This window comes from Leptinotarsa decemlineata, unplaced genomic scaffold (assembly GCF_025532065.1).
Source record: "Leptinotarsa decemlineata unplaced genomic scaffold, Ldec_3_MD MMD2_P_RNA_scaffold_2, whole genome shotgun sequence".
Taxonomy (NCBI): domain Eukaryota; kingdom Metazoa; phylum Arthropoda; class Insecta; order Coleoptera; family Chrysomelidae; genus Leptinotarsa; species Leptinotarsa decemlineata.
In genome coordinates, this window is record NW_027412529.1 from 16,516,990 (window position 1) to 16,535,313 (window position 18,324).

Here is an 18,324-nt window from a genome sequence, read left to right on the forward strand (position 1 = left end):
TTATCATAAAAAATGTATATATTTTCATTACTTTTGTCAACAACATGATAAATGTTACAGTGATATAGGTACATGTACACCATATTTAGCATATTGGCAAAACTCTGTTCAAAATCAGTAATAAATAAAAAAGTCACTACTTTCTCAGGAGTTTCGCGCCCTCTGTCGGAGATCTAAATACCCTGCATTATTGAAAAACCTATTTCAGTTCTGCTTCCGTTTGTGACGACTTACCGATGCAAGTCTGGAATTTCAGCTTACGCTTACACAAAAAATAAATAAAAGCAGAGTCGTAACATGAAAATATTCAAAAATTTTTAATAAGTGAACACTTCACTTATCAAAATAAACTGCTAGGGTACCGTCAAAAAATGTATGCTCATTTAGGGTTTCATGACCAAATAAAATTGGGAACCACTGTTTTAACAGTGGTCTAATTTATACCTAATTTAAAAATTATCTCGGTCTCATATGGCGTTATAAGACAACTTGTATCTCGGTCTATAGAACCAGTTTTTTTTTGTTGGAACATTCTCAATGTGTCGGACCTTGATGGCAGAGAAGGTATTCAAGTAGCATGTCATTGTGAGATTTTCACTAGACAGCTTACAGAACCACAAACAACACGTGTTGCGGCGATTTGCGGTAACCACAAACAACACGTGTTGCGGTGGTTTGCGGTTTTGTAATAAACTATCCAGTGAAAATGTCACAATAAAGTGTTACTTCCATAGCAGTGATTATATCTGTGCATAGTCCCTGAATATTACTCAAGATATATCTCTGAAATCTTTTTTTATATAACCTGAGATTTAAAGAGATTTGGGTTTAATTTGTGTAGTATATAACCAAAGTGGTTATTAAGAATGATTTCCAAATTTCACCTGACAAGAGAACATCATCTTTACTTTTATAAAAAAGAATAAAATTGGTAGCTATAGTTTATAAAAGTAGATAATACAATAATAAATCTATATAATGGCATCCTCAAAAAAAAATTCAATAATCTATGATATAGTGCAGCTTCAAAATTTCATATTTATTTCAGAAAATAAATTTATCTGTGAAAAGTAGATAACTTGTGGAAGTTGAATAACATGAGCTCTAAATAGATTCTTGAAGTATACAAATCACACATCATTCACTAGTGGTAACAAAAAACTGACAAATAAATTGATTTTTAATAAAAAACTTTCACAATAAAAGTGATAATTTTGTTGATAATAAATATGCTTGCTTGTATAGTAAACAGCTATTTTGCTTCAAAAAGTGTTCACATATCCCTGTTCCTTTAATTTTTCAATGATATCCAATACTTCCCATCTCTTAGCAACAACATTTTCATAAAGCAACTTTGGACATCCTCTAATTCGTCCATAATGTGCTGCATAACTTGCTAGTTGTTCTGCATTGCACAGCACGTGTACTCCACAATCATACCCATTATTTTGTTGAAGACAAGGCACATTTTCAAATTTTCCCTGAATAGGAAGAGAAAAATACTTCAAAATCTTCTCAGCTAAATCTATTGCTTGGGACTCATTCAAATTATTCGACGAATCATAATGAAACATCATTCTTTCCGGTCTTGAGAAAACCAAAAGACTCCAATGAGAGCCTCCAGATGAATCCGTCAACTCATTGTCATTCAATGCAAAGAAAATAAAATCTCTTTTTGTCAGAGCAACAAGGGGGTCTAAAAATACATGCAATTCACGTTCAGGGGATACTTTTATGCATTGTGTGACTTCGGGTGAAACAAACAGCAAAGATTTGTTATGTCGAAATAGGTCCGTTTCCAAATATTCGAAATAGAATGAAATTATTGTATCATTCAGCCAGAAAGGTCCTTTTAGTAAATCAACATCAGACTCTTTTAACAAACTTTCATTGTAACTCAGTACTGTTGCATTTTTACTCATTTTAGATAGAAGGTCTGTATCATTTCGTTTTCAACTTATTCCTTCTTGATTTCTTCCTTTCACTTTTTGAATATATAAAAATATTTTATAATATTTACATTATACTTTGAAGTTTAAATCACTGTCACGAGCAGTGACGTAATAATAAATAAGGGAAGAGAGAACAGTGACTCCATGGAAATGAAGATATTCACATCCTGGCATTTACGTCACTCATACACTGATACATATCTGATTCAAAGTCACTCATATCTAATACAACGTCATGATGTATTACGTGTGCATATATCTATGTGAAAATTTTGGGATTTGATTTGTCACATAATGCTGTGTGACCCGCAGATGGAATATATGTAAATGTGACGTCATGCCCAGTCCATACATTATTATGTATAAGGTCACGAGTCACTGTAATCAGTGTTGCTGAATAATCTTTGCTGCTACACAGAAATCAGAAAAATGTACCTTATTGCGCAAAAAAACATGCATGAACATATACAAAAAATCAATTTACTATACTCAAGCATGTTTTTTATATTTTCGGGAGTTTCTTCATTGGCAACACTGATTTTTTATGTAAGAAGAAGATATGTAGAAACTTTAAATTTGACCGAATTTAAAAATTTTTCATATAAGAGGTGCGTAAGGCCCGCCGTAAACGCTTCAAGATATGTACCGAATAGGTACATATTCCGGGATCCAGACCATATATTAGACAACACGCACAAGGCGCGTTTGACAGAATTCGAGTGCACGACAATCCAGCGCTATACGATCTACACAATGCACTAAACAGGCAACAGGCAGATTCCGAGACAGAGATAAACATAGAAGGTCAACCAGGCAGAACCAACGTTTACCTCCGAGAGTCACTGTCAGGCGGCTCCGGTAAGTATAATTTTTTATACAGATAACAAAAACTTCCTTTTCAGGTTCAACGAGAAACATTTGACCGCGAACAATAGTCCCTGGTAAGTTTTTGGGGACCCCATGCAAAAATTCAGTTAGGAAAGCCAAGATAAAACAAAATATTAGATTAGAAAGTAATAGCACCTAAAAACTGACTATCGACTGAAGGAGGTTAGATGTCAATCTTGCTGAAGTGCCCATCAGTAAGTTGACGACCGCTCCGGAGGAGCGGGGGTGGATAGACGAGTTGGGATGTTCTGCACACAGTAACCGTGTGGAGAAGATTTCAACTCAAGGCATTCAACCCGGGATGGGGCATGAAGGGACATATAAAAGATTTATATAATGCAAGTAAAGATCATATTTTTCATCATATGATAAATACTTCGACTGAAAACAGTGAACACATTGGTAGTTGAAATTGTAGCATATTGCACTGTAGGAACAGCACAAAGAATAGGGAGGTAACATTTCACAAAAATCTCACATCAAAGTGTGCTTTTCGAATTCAAATCATTGAAGTAAAATCTAGCTTTAACAGAATAATTTATAAAGGATCGATACAACCGATAATACCAATAACAGCTCAATATTCGGATTCATCTTGGGATCGATTATAATGGTACTGATTCGAATAAAAGCATTGATCAGAAGAATACATACTCAAAAGACTCATTCACTCTAAGAAGACAAAAAAATCTCACATCATTTTTGGAACTTAGGAGGAATTATGGAACAATCGTTCTCACGGTTTATTGCCCTCATGGAAACAGGATCTGCTGCCAATGCTTCTCCAAGAAATGTTCATCTGGACTTGCAGAGACATGATCCTGATGATCCTAGTAGTCAATGTCGTATCTGTTCTTTGCATGTATGGAGGGTTTTTCACGTTGAGAAGAGACACGTCATTTTTGGTGTTTTGTATATCCAACATAACAACGTTAAAATTCTCAGTGAAATGCGTTCAATAGCAACGAAACTAGTTAAATTTCATTTTGTAAGTTGCTTAACTGATAGTTGAATTTCAGACGTTGCCGAATCGAAAAAAAAAACTCGGAAACCGTCAGTATTTCTTTTTCTTTTCAGAACTAATCATTTCTTTTGGTGATATCTGCGTATATTCAATATGCCTAAAACATTGTCAAAACAGTCTCAACAAATTTGTATTCCTTATGATGTACTGTTTGGAACCTTTGGTGTAGTAATTAATATTAGTGGAGTTTTTTCCCAACACCAAATCGTTATTTTCAACACCTCGACACGTGTTTCGATCACCAAGATTAAATCTTCCTCTTTGAAGATGATCACTTGGTGTTGGGAAAAAACTCCAGTAATATTCAAATTTGTATTCCAACTAAGTAAGGTTGATAGCAATGAAACAAATCAACATTACAAAAAAATTTGAAATTTCAAGATAGTGCACATGTTGGCAACGCCGTAACTTGTCATTCTCGTCTTAACGTGAATATCCTGTCCTATGTATATCTACCTCCCCATAATTCTATCACAGAATGTTATTCTGTGGTTCTATGGTTGGTTATCCTGAAAAGTGTAAATATACAAGTGACAGAAATTTATTCTCTTAACCTCCTTCTCTGAAAGTCAACTTTCTTGTAGAGTATTTTTGCTCTGAAAATCGCAGAAAATGTCTCTAGAGGAAAGACCGATAAAAGTTTCAAAACAGTTGAAGATGAAGGCCCAAGAATTTTTGACCTCTAGAAACACGGAAAGTTTGATAGATATCTTGAATCACTTCAAGTCTGGATACCAAGCACAATGTTTAGTAACATTGGAAATGATATTCACAACTCTCCTCAAAGAAAAACAGATGTTTATAGAGATTGTTCCGTTGAAACCCGTTGAAAATACCATAGAAAATCAACGTAAAGAATGGCTGAGAAATGTTTATGAGGAGTTTTTTACAGAATGTTTGCAATGTTGTGAACATAATTCTTACAAAATTCAAACGCAAGGTAAGAAATCAAATGATATCTTCATAAAGACTTTTATACAGTATCTATTCTCATGTTGATTTCATTAAAGTGCTTTTTTTTACTTTTCCAAGGCGTTTGACACAGTATTACTGAAATCCTCTGATAAATTAATTAAAATTAGTTTCTTGAATAATGAATTGAGATAGTTAGCTGGAATTGCAGAGGCTGCTTCTCAAAAATTTACACACCTCAACAACTTTTTATGCTTTATAAAGCTCAAATCGGACCTTCTTTGGAGTATTGTTCTCATGTATAGAGCTCTGTATCCAAACATACCCTGAAGCTGCTGGATTCCATCCAGAAAAGAGTCATCGCCTGATTTGAGACGCGAACATCATTTGCAGAGAGAAAACATGTGTTTCTTTCCCACACAGAAGCCCCACATGATTGTTAATATTATTATTATTCTTTATTGTTACAGGATTGTGTACAGCTATGAGTCTAATAGCCTGGGAAGGAAAGTACCCCCTAGAACCCAAAGGATCATTGGATAATTATGTTCCTTTAACAAAACTGAAATATGTTCTCATGAGAATTCTCTCCAATAAACAAAATAATACACATTTAATTAGTAAATACACTGAATATTTGCAGTTCGATGATATATTATTTTTCACCTGGAAGATTTTACCTTCACTTACTGCAAAGTGTAACCCAAACGATGTTTACATTATGAATTATCTTCTCTTCTTGGAAAAGTTGCAGATTTATCCGAATACTGAAACCAAAATTTTGTGCGGTATCGAGAACTGTGAGTATAAGATGAAGTATCAACAAAAATGGTTTATATCAAAGTACTTGTTTCAAAAGTATTTTTGCTTTCATGTAATCAAATGTTTATATGAAAGATAGTTGTTTTGAGAGGGAGTTTTCGTCCAGTTTGTATATGAAAGTAACTTCTATGCATGAACTACACATCTATTTGAAAAGTTTATTTTGGAATTTTATTGCTTTCTTCCTTCCCCTTTCAGTTTAAGTATCTAATGTACCACACGAAAAATAAACGTTTCATCAAAGCGTTGAATTTGATTAGAAGTGATAATGATTTTAATACATATTCATGTCATTATTAGTCAAAATAAAAAATATTCCAAAATCACAAACTATTTGGTCGAAAGATGTTTTTTATATAGGCGATTGTCATAATTGTTGTACAGCTGCCGGACTGAGTCATGGCTGGTTTGAAGCCCCCCCCCCCTCAAGATGTGCAGTAGTGTAGAAATCTGTTACCAGGCCGTTAGATTATTTGAGACGGAAACATCCAAATTCAGGACCGTATTTAATTAGTGATGGAGTGTAAAAGTAAATTGCATAAACATCCAATTATTTTGATAACCGTCCATATAGGAATGTCTCCTTGATAACAATGTTTATTTTTTCAGTTAATTAAATACTTTATACATTCTTTTTAATGACCTTGTTTCACCAATTGCAGGTGCTCCATTCTTTACATTTGATGAAGCTTCAACAAGTAAGTGCTTAAACAAAGTTTGGCATTGCGTAATGCATTGGGAGCATACTCCGCAAACCCACAAACAAATGCTGTTAGTCCTACTAGAAAGAGTTCTTGTTCATCTGGAAAAGCCTCTTCTTCTCACTGATTTTCTAATGGATTCCTTGGACGTTGGAGGACCTGTCAGCCTTCTTGCACTTCAGGGTATCTTCACGATGATACAAACCCATAATTTAGATTATCCGAATATATTCGCTAAACTGTATTCAATGTTTGAACCAGAAATATTTCACACGAAGTACAAAGCCAGACTGTTTCATTTGTCTGACTTGTTTTTGAGTTCCACACATTTGCCAGAGAACTTGGTAGCAGCATTTGTTAAAAGGATGGCGAGATTGGCTTTGATAGCACCATCAGAGGATATAATAATCATATGTAACTTCATTGGGAATTTAATATTGAGGTAAGTTATTTGAAACTTCAGGAGTAATTCCACTCCATGAAAAACATTCTTAATAATTCAAATCACAACTGAATATTTCACATTCAAAAATTAGGTAGGTTATTTTAGTTGTTGACCAGGGTATCACCAATGAAAAACTCTTTCAATGAAATAATTTTTGTAGGGATTGTGAAAAATTGTGTGATTCAGTTTTTCAAATGAATTTGATAACCTTGGAAAGTTGTAGAATAATCAACATATGTTCAAAATATTTTTGGCTAATGTTGACTGTAATGAAATATTTTTTTCCTTCGACTATTTGTTTTTTTAAACGTCGAAAGTTGAGGAGCAGTTAAGGTTCGAAAAATTATGTCACTCAACTTCTTTAAGTGATTAAAACAAATTCTGACCAAATGCTTAAAAGACGAGTGTGTTCACATGTATTTAAATGAATTCACAAAGCATATTGACGGTAATAAAAATATTATTTTAATGATCATCATCAAAGTGATAATGATTTTAATACATATTCATGTCATTATTAGTCAAAATAAAAAATATTCCAATATGGCCAAGAATATTTTATATTCTTGAGGTGAACAAGTGATTGTTAAAAGGTACCTTGGATACTTTCATGTTGTTTTGAGAAACAACAAAATCTAAAACAAATAGTCTTACTGAAAAGTGAAACTATTCATTAGAGTAATTATACAATTTTCACAATAAGTTATTAAGACGTTTCGCTACACTGTAGCGTCATCAGTTGACTGGCACATCAAACTGTTCTACGTCTTCTATATAACAGTAGGTATTTAAAAAACTTAATTAGATAAATGATCAATTTTGCTTGTATAGGTTGTTTTTGAAAAAACAATTACAATTTACAAAATTTAATTTGATAGATGCTTATTTCTGGTAAAAAAGGTAGTTTTACAAAAAAAAAATGTAAATACAATAATAGTATTGTGATTACAGTAGTGTCGTTATTACAATGGTATTGTAATTGCTTTTTAAAAATTATTCATCTAACTAAATTTTGTAATTACCTACTGTTATATAATAGTCATTTAAAAATAGTTAGATGTACCAGTTCAACTGATGAAGGTAGTGTGTAGCAAAACGCCTCTTGAATAAAATTTATTGTGTGAATTGTATAATTATGATATGATTTCCATCAAGTAATGGGTTAGTGTATTCATAATTTGAAAAGTAGAATTTACACAAGGGTGATCTGAAAAGATTCCGCCATCAACATGAAGATAGCAGCACTCGTAAATAAAAGCTAGTGAATTTCGTTGTTCATCTGTTGACAGTTACTCACCAAAGTTTCAGCCATTTTAGACGCGCAGTTATTCAACAGTCGTTTGAGCGAATATCAAGCTGTCATCAAATATTTGATTTCAAAAGGCAATACTCCTACGCAAATCAAAAATTACTTAGATTCTGCGTATGGGGACTCTGTACCATCATTTACCACAGTGAAATTTTGGGCAACTGAATATAAACATGGCCATAAGAGCTTGGGTGACGATGAACGTTCGAAACGTCAGAAACTGCAGCTACCGATGAAAACATCGCCAAAGTTCACCAAATTATAACAACCGCCCAATTGAAGTGGGAGAGATAACAGAGGTTATGGACATATCAAAAAAACGTGTTTGTCACATATTAAATCAACATGTAGGCCTAAAAAACATGACAAGCTGAAGGCAGAACTTGCAGAAAAACGGCCATATTCGCAGTAAAATAAAATCCTGTTTCACCAAGACAACAAACCGTCTCACACCTCAGCCATTGCCATGGGAAAAATCCACGAATTACGGTTTAAACTGCTTGTTCATCCGCTTTACTCACCTAGCCCCAAGTGACTTCTTTTTGTTACCTTATCTTAAAATTGCGCTCAGACGACAGAGATTTTCGTTAAACGGAGGGGCAATCACCTTCGTGAAAAATTATTTTACAGAGAAAAAACAGAGTTGGGAGCGTCGTTGAGAGAAGTGTGTAGAGTTAAAAGAAGACTATGTTGAAAAATAAAAATAAATCTGAAAAAATGTCTTATATCTTCATTAGGTCGGAAACTATTCAGCCCACCCTCATATTTTACATACCTAGATAAGTAAAATCATGTGATTTTCACAGAATTTCATTAATTACATTGAAAATAAAATAAAATTAGTTTCATTTGGTTAATAAAAACAGTGATTTATACACTACAGATTGAAACAGTTTTATTTGAACAATTATCAGGAAAGATAAATGAAAAACCTAGTACCTGAAGTCAACTAAGCAAAAATTTGGGAAACTTTGAAGGCACACAATAATGAAAGACGACTTGTTTTTATTCATCAAAATCAATTTATTTCTTGAATCAAAAGGGTCAGGTCCCTTTTTTCACTCATTTAAAAAATATCATACATGAAAATACATTTATAATGAACAACCGAACAACAACAATAAATAAATATTAATATATATATATATATATATATATATATATATATAGTACTCATATAAGTACTCTTTGATTTTCTCATTTTGCCTTCAATCGAGGACCGCCTGCCCGGTACTGACGATGCCCAATAGGCTGAAACAGCTGTACCTATACCGGTGGCTCTTAAATTGAAATCAATATGGGAATGATCAAAGAGTACTTATCTATTTATTTTTTGATTTTCATTGAATTATTTTCCAGTAGCTTGACTGCATTAATATATATATATATATATATATATATATATATATATATATATATATATATATATATATATATATATATATATATATATATATATATATATATATATATATATATATATATATATATATATATATATATATATGGCCCACAGGGTGGGCCATCGAAAACTTGACATGGAGGTTTTGGGTACTAATATTGCAATTCCTAGGGTTGTTCATCCCTCTGCTCCGGGTTGAAGTGACGACGCTGTAAATGGGAAAAAAACTGTCCCTCTCCCAATAAAAATCGACCTGTCTGAGCGTTTTTTAGGATTTGCAAGATTAGTACCCAAAACCTCCATGTCAAATTTTCGATGGCCCACCCTGTATATACCCAACAATGGAAGAGTATAAAGTAAAAGAAATACGAAACAATAATCTCTACCGTAAAATAAACTATAACCTTTTTTTTAGACATCCTGGTCTGAAATGTTTATTAAACAACACAGAAAGCAATACAGCCAATACTGATACCTACGTAATGGAAGAACGAGATCCCTTGAAATCCAACGCCATTAACAGTTCTCTTTGGGAAATCAAAACTCTACAAAATCATGTTCAACCAAGTGTTGCAAACGCAGCGAAATTCATGAATTCACCTTTACCCAGCATAGAACGGGATCTCTCCAAGATTTTGGACAATACTGGTGATGATATATTTGATAAGGAAGTGAAAAAGTTCAGTAAGCTCATAATCCTGCAGTTCGAAAAACCTACAGCTGCTTCCTTTGGAAAAGGAGACAAGGTTATGCAATATTGGGATTTGTAAGAAGTAATTTTTCTGCTTGATGTGTTCAGTTGAAACTATTTACTGTCGGTGAAGTAAATTACATTGTGATTAAAACCTAGACGCAGACAGGTGTGAGAAATTGTATTGATGGTTTCTTTAACATTGCAGTTTATCACATGCATACCCAATCACAACACTTTTATTTATTGAGTATTTTCGTTCAACATCCAGCTTTTATAGGCAGATTTATCGGTTTAGAGTAGAGTAACACTACTGAATACATCAAACTGGTCTGTTGAGTTTTCCATTGATATATCTTTTCTTAAAAAGAAACATTCTTTGATTAAATATAATCAATTTTAATTTTTTCCATTTCCTAATAGACGAGTGCAGCAAAAATATGTTTTGAAAGGTATATGTACCTAATTATAATCTACTTAATTATGTAAATTTGGGCATCTTCTATTTCAATCATGTTTTTTTTTATATGATAATTCGACTGTTCAAACATGAATTAACCAAAAATGGGTGCCACAGTCGTGTAACTCCAGTACACTGCCTCATGTATTGAAAGTAGGGGTGTGTTACTGGAATGTTACGGGTGGAGATAAATATCTCACACCTGACATCAAAATATTTGACAAATCTTGGATCCACGTTCTGTCAAATCTTATAATGAAGAAAACATTTTTTCATTATTCTCATATATTTCTAACATAAATCTGAATATCATTTTTATTTTATGGGACTAATTGAACATTTTTATGACTAGCTACAGATAGATAGATACCTTTTTCATCAGTGACATGTCAAAAGGGAGCTAAATGTTTTATGAATACTCATAGTCACAGCGACTTATTATCAACTCATTAGTGAATATTACAATCTAATTGTTGATAACTGTTAATTGACATATTTTCAACTTCATGTAGTATCGAAAGTATTCTGATAATAGTTTGTTACATTCTACAATTTTTCATATTATTCTTCAAAATGGGTGGCACAGAGAGCTAGTTGACAGATGCCATTTACCGTTTACAAGAATATATAGTGAAACCCTGCAAGCATTAGCAAATATGTGTTTCTGCTGCCCCCTTCCCAATATGTCACTTCATAAAGGGAGAAATTATTTGAGAAAAAAAGTATTTGTGAACTTTTTCAACAACAACTTTCAAAGTTTTCCTAAAAACTTGCTTGTTACATTGAAGGAAACTCACTCTTCCCAGTGAATTATGAATAATTTTGAAATTCTATTCATATTATTTTGAACAAGAAATAAATAAATACTTTCCAGAAAATAATAAATTTCACATGTAACATTTAAACGCGTCTTGAAAAACACACTGATGTGATGAATATTTCATTATGAATGCAAATAAATGCCTTCATTAATGCATCTCACTCTTCTTCCATTGGTATCTTCATGAAAAGTTCATGTTTGAATTAACTCAAATATTTCCCAACAAAACTATTAACATACAATCTGAAATTATCTTCCTATTAATTATCTGTAAAAACTTTTCAAAAAGTTTCTATCGCCATTTGAATGTCAGATATTCGTATCTCCATTTTTTAAAAAAGCGATAACAGATTTGAAATCTAGGAGAAGATGGATGAATGATATTTTGAAAATACTTGTACTGAAATATTACGCTAGTTTGTTTGAAATATTGAAAATAGGATTCAGAAATATGAAAAAAATTAATGAGTCTAAAAAGTGAAAATATAAAAAACTAATATATTAAGAAAACAATTTTTTTTGACTTAAAATGGAAATGCCTCAATAATATCGGTTGCTAAAATGACAGTAATGTGAAAGTGAAAATAAAAATTAGTTTGGACTTCCATTGCCTAATATGAAATAATATGATTTGAAATCCCTGAAAGAACAAATGAAACTAAAAATTAGAATGAATATCTGAAAATAACAATTATATTAAGCAAAAAACCCCGAAATGAAATTACAATAAAAATAAAATTGAAAGATTTCAAGTCAGGTTACTTCAAGACGTTTCGATTGTTAGTATCCACAATCGTCTTCGGGTGATGACTCGACTATTCCTCCGAGAGATGACTATTTATAGGTCATTCAAGTGCTTTTACCTATCCCCTCTTACCTCTCTCTGCTTCACCGGTTTAGCAGGAGATGACCGTTTGGCGGGAGTTGACCGTTTTCTGCTTGATTATTGGTTCCCGTATGTTGCGTATCTCTACGCTAGCTTGGCTGAATGCGTCATTGGACAACATATATGCAGATTCTTTGAATCTCCTCCCAAACCAGTGTTATGCCTTATAGATGATATCTGCTTGGGATCATTTGATGTTATGATTCAAACATGTTCTGCTATCCCCGATTTGATGGTTTCTCCTCGCTGTGTGTGTTTCTTGTGCTCGATAATGCAAACTTTCAATGCCCTCATGGGCAATGCCGCAGTCTGGTAATTGCAATTCTTGGAATCATAGTATGTTTTTGGTGGCCTGGTTTGTGTGAGGCTGCTACATATAGTATTTCCTGATCTGAAGCAGGTTCTGATGTTATACTTGGACCCAATACTTCTTTTCCTTGTAAGGCTCTTGCTGTCTTCTAGCCAAAGTGTTTCACCATCACTTTAGAGTAACCATTCTGTTGAAGATCTTTTTTGATAATGCCTAGTTCCTCCTAGAGACCTTCTCTCGTTTTACAGAGCCCGAAAGCACAGTCTACTAGAGTCTTGATGATTCCTCTTTTGGTGGATTGATGGTGGTTAGATTCGTGATTCAGATACTGTCCCTTGTGAGTAAGTGATAGATGTTTCCCACTTAGACCATACGTCTAAGAATGTCAATTCGGTGTGGACTTCCTTCTCCATTGTGAAGATGATGGAAGGTCTTACGCTGTTAATGTGCTTCAGAAAGGTGTCTAGTTCTGTATTTTCATAGTTCCATGTTATGAAGGTGTCGTCGATGTATCTCAACCAGACTTGGGGCTTTTCGTAGGTTTATTCAATGGCCAGAGTTTCAAACCACTCCATTTATATGTTGGCTATAATTGGTGAAAGTGGTGATCCCATTGGCAGTCCCTCATCTTGCATAAAGAATTCGTCCTTCAGTTGGAAATAGCAGTTTGTACACAGCATTCTAGTAATTCCGTGATTACTTCTATAGGTAAGTTCGTTCTATCTTCCAAGTCCCTGTCTTCGGATAGCATCCTCTATATAATATGATTTGAAGTGCTTCTTCGACAGGAACGTTCGTGTAAAGGCTTTGCACATAGAAAATGATTAATTGATCTTGCTCTTTGATTTCGATTGCCCCTAGTAATTCGACCAAATGCCTCAAATTCTTCACAAAAGATGAAAGTTTTTCCTTGTGATTGTATCATTGGAAGTAAAAATCTGGACAAGTTTTGAGTAGCTGAATCTCTGGAGCTAATGGTCGGTCTGAGTGTAACACCCTTCTTATGGATTTTGGGTAGTCCATACAAGCGAGGGGGCTTCCTGTAGCGCGACGATGTCTCCTTTTGAGAGAAATAGACTTGGTGTTTTTTCAAAGTCTGGTACAACTTCCTTTTTCAATTGATGCAGTACGATTCCGTACAATCTTCATGTATTTTCTCTTCCGAAGAACATTTTTGATCTTCTGTTCGTAGAGACCAGTATCCATCACAACAGTAGCGTTTCCCTTATCTGCAGGTAGGATCTTGATGGTGTTATCTTTAGGTAGGTCGTTCAGAACTCTTCGTTGGCCGTTCAGGGCTCTTCGTTTTTCATCGCTGATGTTAGATGTCGGATCAGCGAATCAGCACTCGAATGACCTATAAATAGTCTTCTCTCGGAGGAATAGTGCAGTCATCACCCGAAGACGATTGTGGATACTAACAATCGAAACGTCGTGAAGTAACTTGGTTTGAAATCTTTCAATTCTATTTCATTTTAATTGTTCAATTTTCAATTTTTTGCTTAATGTAATTGTTATTTTCAGCTATTCATTTTGATTTTCAATTTTATTTGTCCTTTCAGGAATTTCGAATCATATATCATATTAGACAATGGGAGTCCGAACTAATGAAATTCACCATGAAACATTGTCAACCACCTTCAAACAAACATTGAAAATTAAACGTTTCAATTGTTATTATACAAAATCGTCTTTGGGATATTCCTAATATTTAGAGACTCGTACTCACCAATACAGAGTGACCTCTTGGACTTGCTACATTCGGAGAATATTTGGTTCCACCAACTAACGCATCAAGTGGTCTTAAGCTGGAATCATTCAACGGAGGAAAACTTGAATCAAGTGGGGAAATGGGCTGCGGTGCACTTAACCGAAAAACTGTGTTATCCAAAAGGAAAAAGGGGAATGCTCTCCCAGTTGACCCAAATGGTCTCAAAGTATAAAGAATAATTCAGGCATCAACCAAATACGATAAACTCTGACAGTCAAAACATCATGAAGTTGAGTGGTTTGAAAATTAATTTTTTTGCCATAATTTCTCTTTATCTCAACATTTTTCTAAGTAATATCAAAGTATGTAATGGAATTTGACGATACTTGATATAAGTCTATAATAAATGGGAGATTTTCACTAAACGATTTACAAAACTGTGTCACTGTTCACTATAAAATCGTGAAAATTTCACAATAAAGTTAACCATATTAATAATTCTTCATCATTTTAGGCCACAGTAATTCTTTATCTTCACAAATTAGTAGATATCAGATCAAGTCTATCACTACGTTGAGAAGAGATACAATTGCCAAGAAAATTATCAATTCAAATGAAAATTTCAACATTTCTACACAGTAGCATCTGGTACATACCTGCCAGAAAACAAACTATTTTCCTCACAGAGATGTAATGGATTAGCCAGGAAACTATTAATTTTCTGGAAAATGTTTCTGTTTTGTGACTTGTAGTTTTTTAATACTTCATTCATTTAACTTCTCTTAACTCAATAATTTTTTGTAAGCAAAGACACTTAGGCAATGTTATAGAGGGTATGACTCGGGTTTATCAAAAACCCCTGCCGATGGTATGAAGAGTGGGGGAGGGAACTTTTGAGCCCAGTACCATCCAAACTTTTATTCAGGCCCTGTATTTAGGAGGGAGGGGTTCCCAAGTTTAAAGGTCTTAATTTCTGAAGGTGTTTTGTTATGGTAATTTATTACAAAAACACGCAGGTGCCGGTTTTTTGTTTTTTTTTGATTTGATGGATTGATATAGTATTAAATCGTATTTGGAGAGTTCCAAGGAGTATGTGGATCAAAGAATATGCCTATTCCTTCATCCACTCAGCTCTTCAGTTATTTGATATCAATTCAAATATGCTGGACATTTATATTTTGAATTGAACAACTTAAATGACTTAGATATAGTTGAAGGTGCATGATATTTGAATTTCGATTCTTGTTTCAGTTGTGATTTTTTTTGTCACGGATATACGCATTTCTAAGATTAATGTAACAATCAAAATGAATGCGTACATTTGCTTTTCTAGAAGTTTGTCTTTTCTGTTGAGAGAAATTACCATTCAAACACATATTTAATTTCCAAAAAAATGTTTTGGCAATTCACTTTATTGGATTTTTTCAGTTCAACTTTTTGTATTACCAATAAAATGTTTGTACTTTTTATTATTTAACTAGGAATTTTTGTAATCTTGTTTTGAACATATTGTGATGAATGGTATGAAACATATCGATTCCTATCAAGGGAGAAGGCAATGTAATTATGATTAACCAACAAGAAAACATTTCTAATATACTGAAGAATGATGTAACTGATCGGAAATATGGCTGTTCTGAGACATTTTTTATCCAACTCAGAACTCATACCTAATGAGCATTCCTAGTTTTAATAAAAATAGATTAATGTTTGCCAACCTACTTCTTAAAGTTTTTTCTGCTTTTGTGTATGTTCCCAATAAATGAGATGTGAACATTTTGAGTGTAGTCACTATTGCAATATTGTCATGGGTGAGGTTTTGAAGTATTATATTTATGTAACATGAACATTTTGACACCGAAAGGCATGTTTTTGTGATACCTTTATGAGACTATCTACTAGGCTCTGCAGTAGAGACCACACTCAAAAGTTATTTTATATGATGTGTCTAAACTTTGCTGTGTTATAAGTGTATGTATAGTATTCATTTATATTTTCAATTATGAGTGTTATTTACTTATAATTTATATGTTGAATAAAATGTTGCTTTTTATAATCGTTCTTTGAAATAATTCACCCCATATTTGGACTCCTTTGAATTAAAAGGATGATAAGATATCATTTATTATTATGAAACCTATTGTTTATTTCCTAATAATGAAAAGTAATAATTGTTCATTATAAACGCAAAACGCTTACATATAGCTCAAACAAAATTTTGTGATTTTGTTATAATTTGCCACAGCTGGCAGTCGCTTATTTCAATATCCCAATTCCTTTTTCGGGAAAGAGGTGAGCAACCCATAGAGTTTTCATTTTCCATTTACATGAAGTTTATTAAGTGATTTTTCATATGTATCTCACTCGAAAGATCGACAAAGGTCCTGCTCTATAGCATTGGCAATTTCTTCATGAAGAAAGTGAATACACTGGTGGTTGAATGTCCTGCATAAAAACTATGCTGGTTTGGATGAAGTAAGATGTTCACATTTAAAAAGCATCAAGTATTCAAAAAAAGGGAGCTAATGTAGGGATATTTTTCCATATTCTGTAAATCGTTTCTTTAGAATGAGAGAGATCAAGAGCATCCTTCATTTTTGAAGGAAATTGAGTTTTTTGAAAAGAGGCGTTTTTTTATGTGAGTGGGAGGTTTGATGAAGGCAGAAAATTTATTTCTCGTGAATATTAAGTTTCATCAGTTCCATTTGAGTTTATTTTTGAGAACTTAGTATATTTATGCACATATCAATAGGTTTGTGTTTATATTTGTTTTATTTGGTCCATTTATACTCTCTGTTTGTATTTCATAAATTCATTTTTATTAAATTGCAAATAAAAGCTTACACGGCGAACTTCTTATCGAGTTATTAGCTGTAGTATATTCACATTTTTATGTTGTGTTTGTGAAACACATATTTGGGCTATTCTATCACGCCCCGTGTTACCATGTTATTTTTATGCTTAGCTGTCTACAAAGTCAATACACTTATATGGATAGTATGTATATACTTGAAAAATAAAGAGTAACATGAAAAAAATCTCATTAAAATTATTGAAAATTTTTGGCTAACATTCAAAAACATGGATGGGTAGTAGACACACTGAATTTAAGAAATGCCTATTGAGAAATATTATGGAAAGACTGAAATTCAAGTGAGACCGATGCGAATCGGATCACTTTTTCTTTGAGGTTGACCAAATCATACTAAACTGTTACACAATGTTATTTTTATTGATGAAAACATAAAAAGTAATAATCAGATATGAAATAAAAATTTGAATCATCCATATATTCTCTTAAGTAGCTATTAAAAATCTGAACTGGACAATGTCAGACTCTTGATTACCGATGAACTTGTGGTCAGGTAGTGCATTGGCAATTCGTGGAAATATTCCAGTCTTTTCGAAGCCTTTTGTAGCATTGCCAACTGTGGCAGCCTGATTACAAGCAGTTACATTTTCACCTCGTTGAACAGTCAGTGGTCATGCTGACAACATCGTTAGCACCTTTTTGAGCTATAATGTTGGGTGGGCGGTTACTAAGCGGCATCCCCGTTTCATCAATGTTGTATATACATTCAGTTCTTCCTCTTAAATTGTTGTTATCTAGTATTGTTCCCAAAGTATTGAAGAATTTCTGCTACTCTTTCTTCATACAATCAGTCATTGCTCTTGACAGACCCTCCAGCTTCCGAATAGTTAATTTTTTATTTACTTGCATGAAGCGATGAAACCAGTCCTGGCCAGCCATTCTAGCACTTCTGTTAAATTTGTGTTTTATGTTTTGACGTTCTGCAAATTCAAACGCATGCTTACGTACCGCTTTGGGTGTAATTCTGAAGCCACGACTTGCCTAGTGCAATTGCCGGTCAGCTACCTTTTTTTTCTGCGTTCTAATCTAAAGCTGGCTGTCCACCTGGTCACTTACGAATACCCCTAGATAAAGTATCTCTTCTCTGTAAGCTGCAAAAATCTCAGCAGCCTGACGTAA

General features: G+C 33.4%; 2 protein-coding genes across 2 annotated transcripts; one reads left to right on the plus strand and one right to left on the minus strand.

Moving 5' to 3' along the window:
• Window positions 1-1,162: 1,162 nt before the first annotated feature.
• LOC141486395 (sentrin-specific protease 8-like) lies at window positions 1,163-2,076 on the minus strand. Its single transcript, XM_074184275.1, has one exon. The coding sequence runs from the start codon at window positions 1,920-1,922 to the stop codon at window positions 1,263-1,265; it is 660 nt and encodes a 219-aa protein (XP_074040376.1). The 5' UTR covers window positions 1,923-2,076; the 3' UTR covers window positions 1,163-1,262.
• A 2,297-nt stretch (window positions 2,077-4,373) lies between these two features.
• On the plus strand, window positions 4,374-16,389 carry LOC111511720 (nucleolar complex protein 4 homolog B). The gene is made up of 4 exons (XM_023167754.2): window positions 4,374-4,804; window positions 5,247-5,576; window positions 6,261-6,741; window positions 9,871-16,389. Exons 1-4 carry the CDS (start codon window positions 4,477-4,479, stop codon window positions 10,223-10,225), a joined length of 1,494 nt encoding a protein of 497 aa, XP_023023522.2. The 5' UTR covers window positions 4,374-4,476; the 3' UTR covers window positions 10,226-16,389.
• Window positions 16,390-18,324: the final 1,935 nt, after the last annotated feature.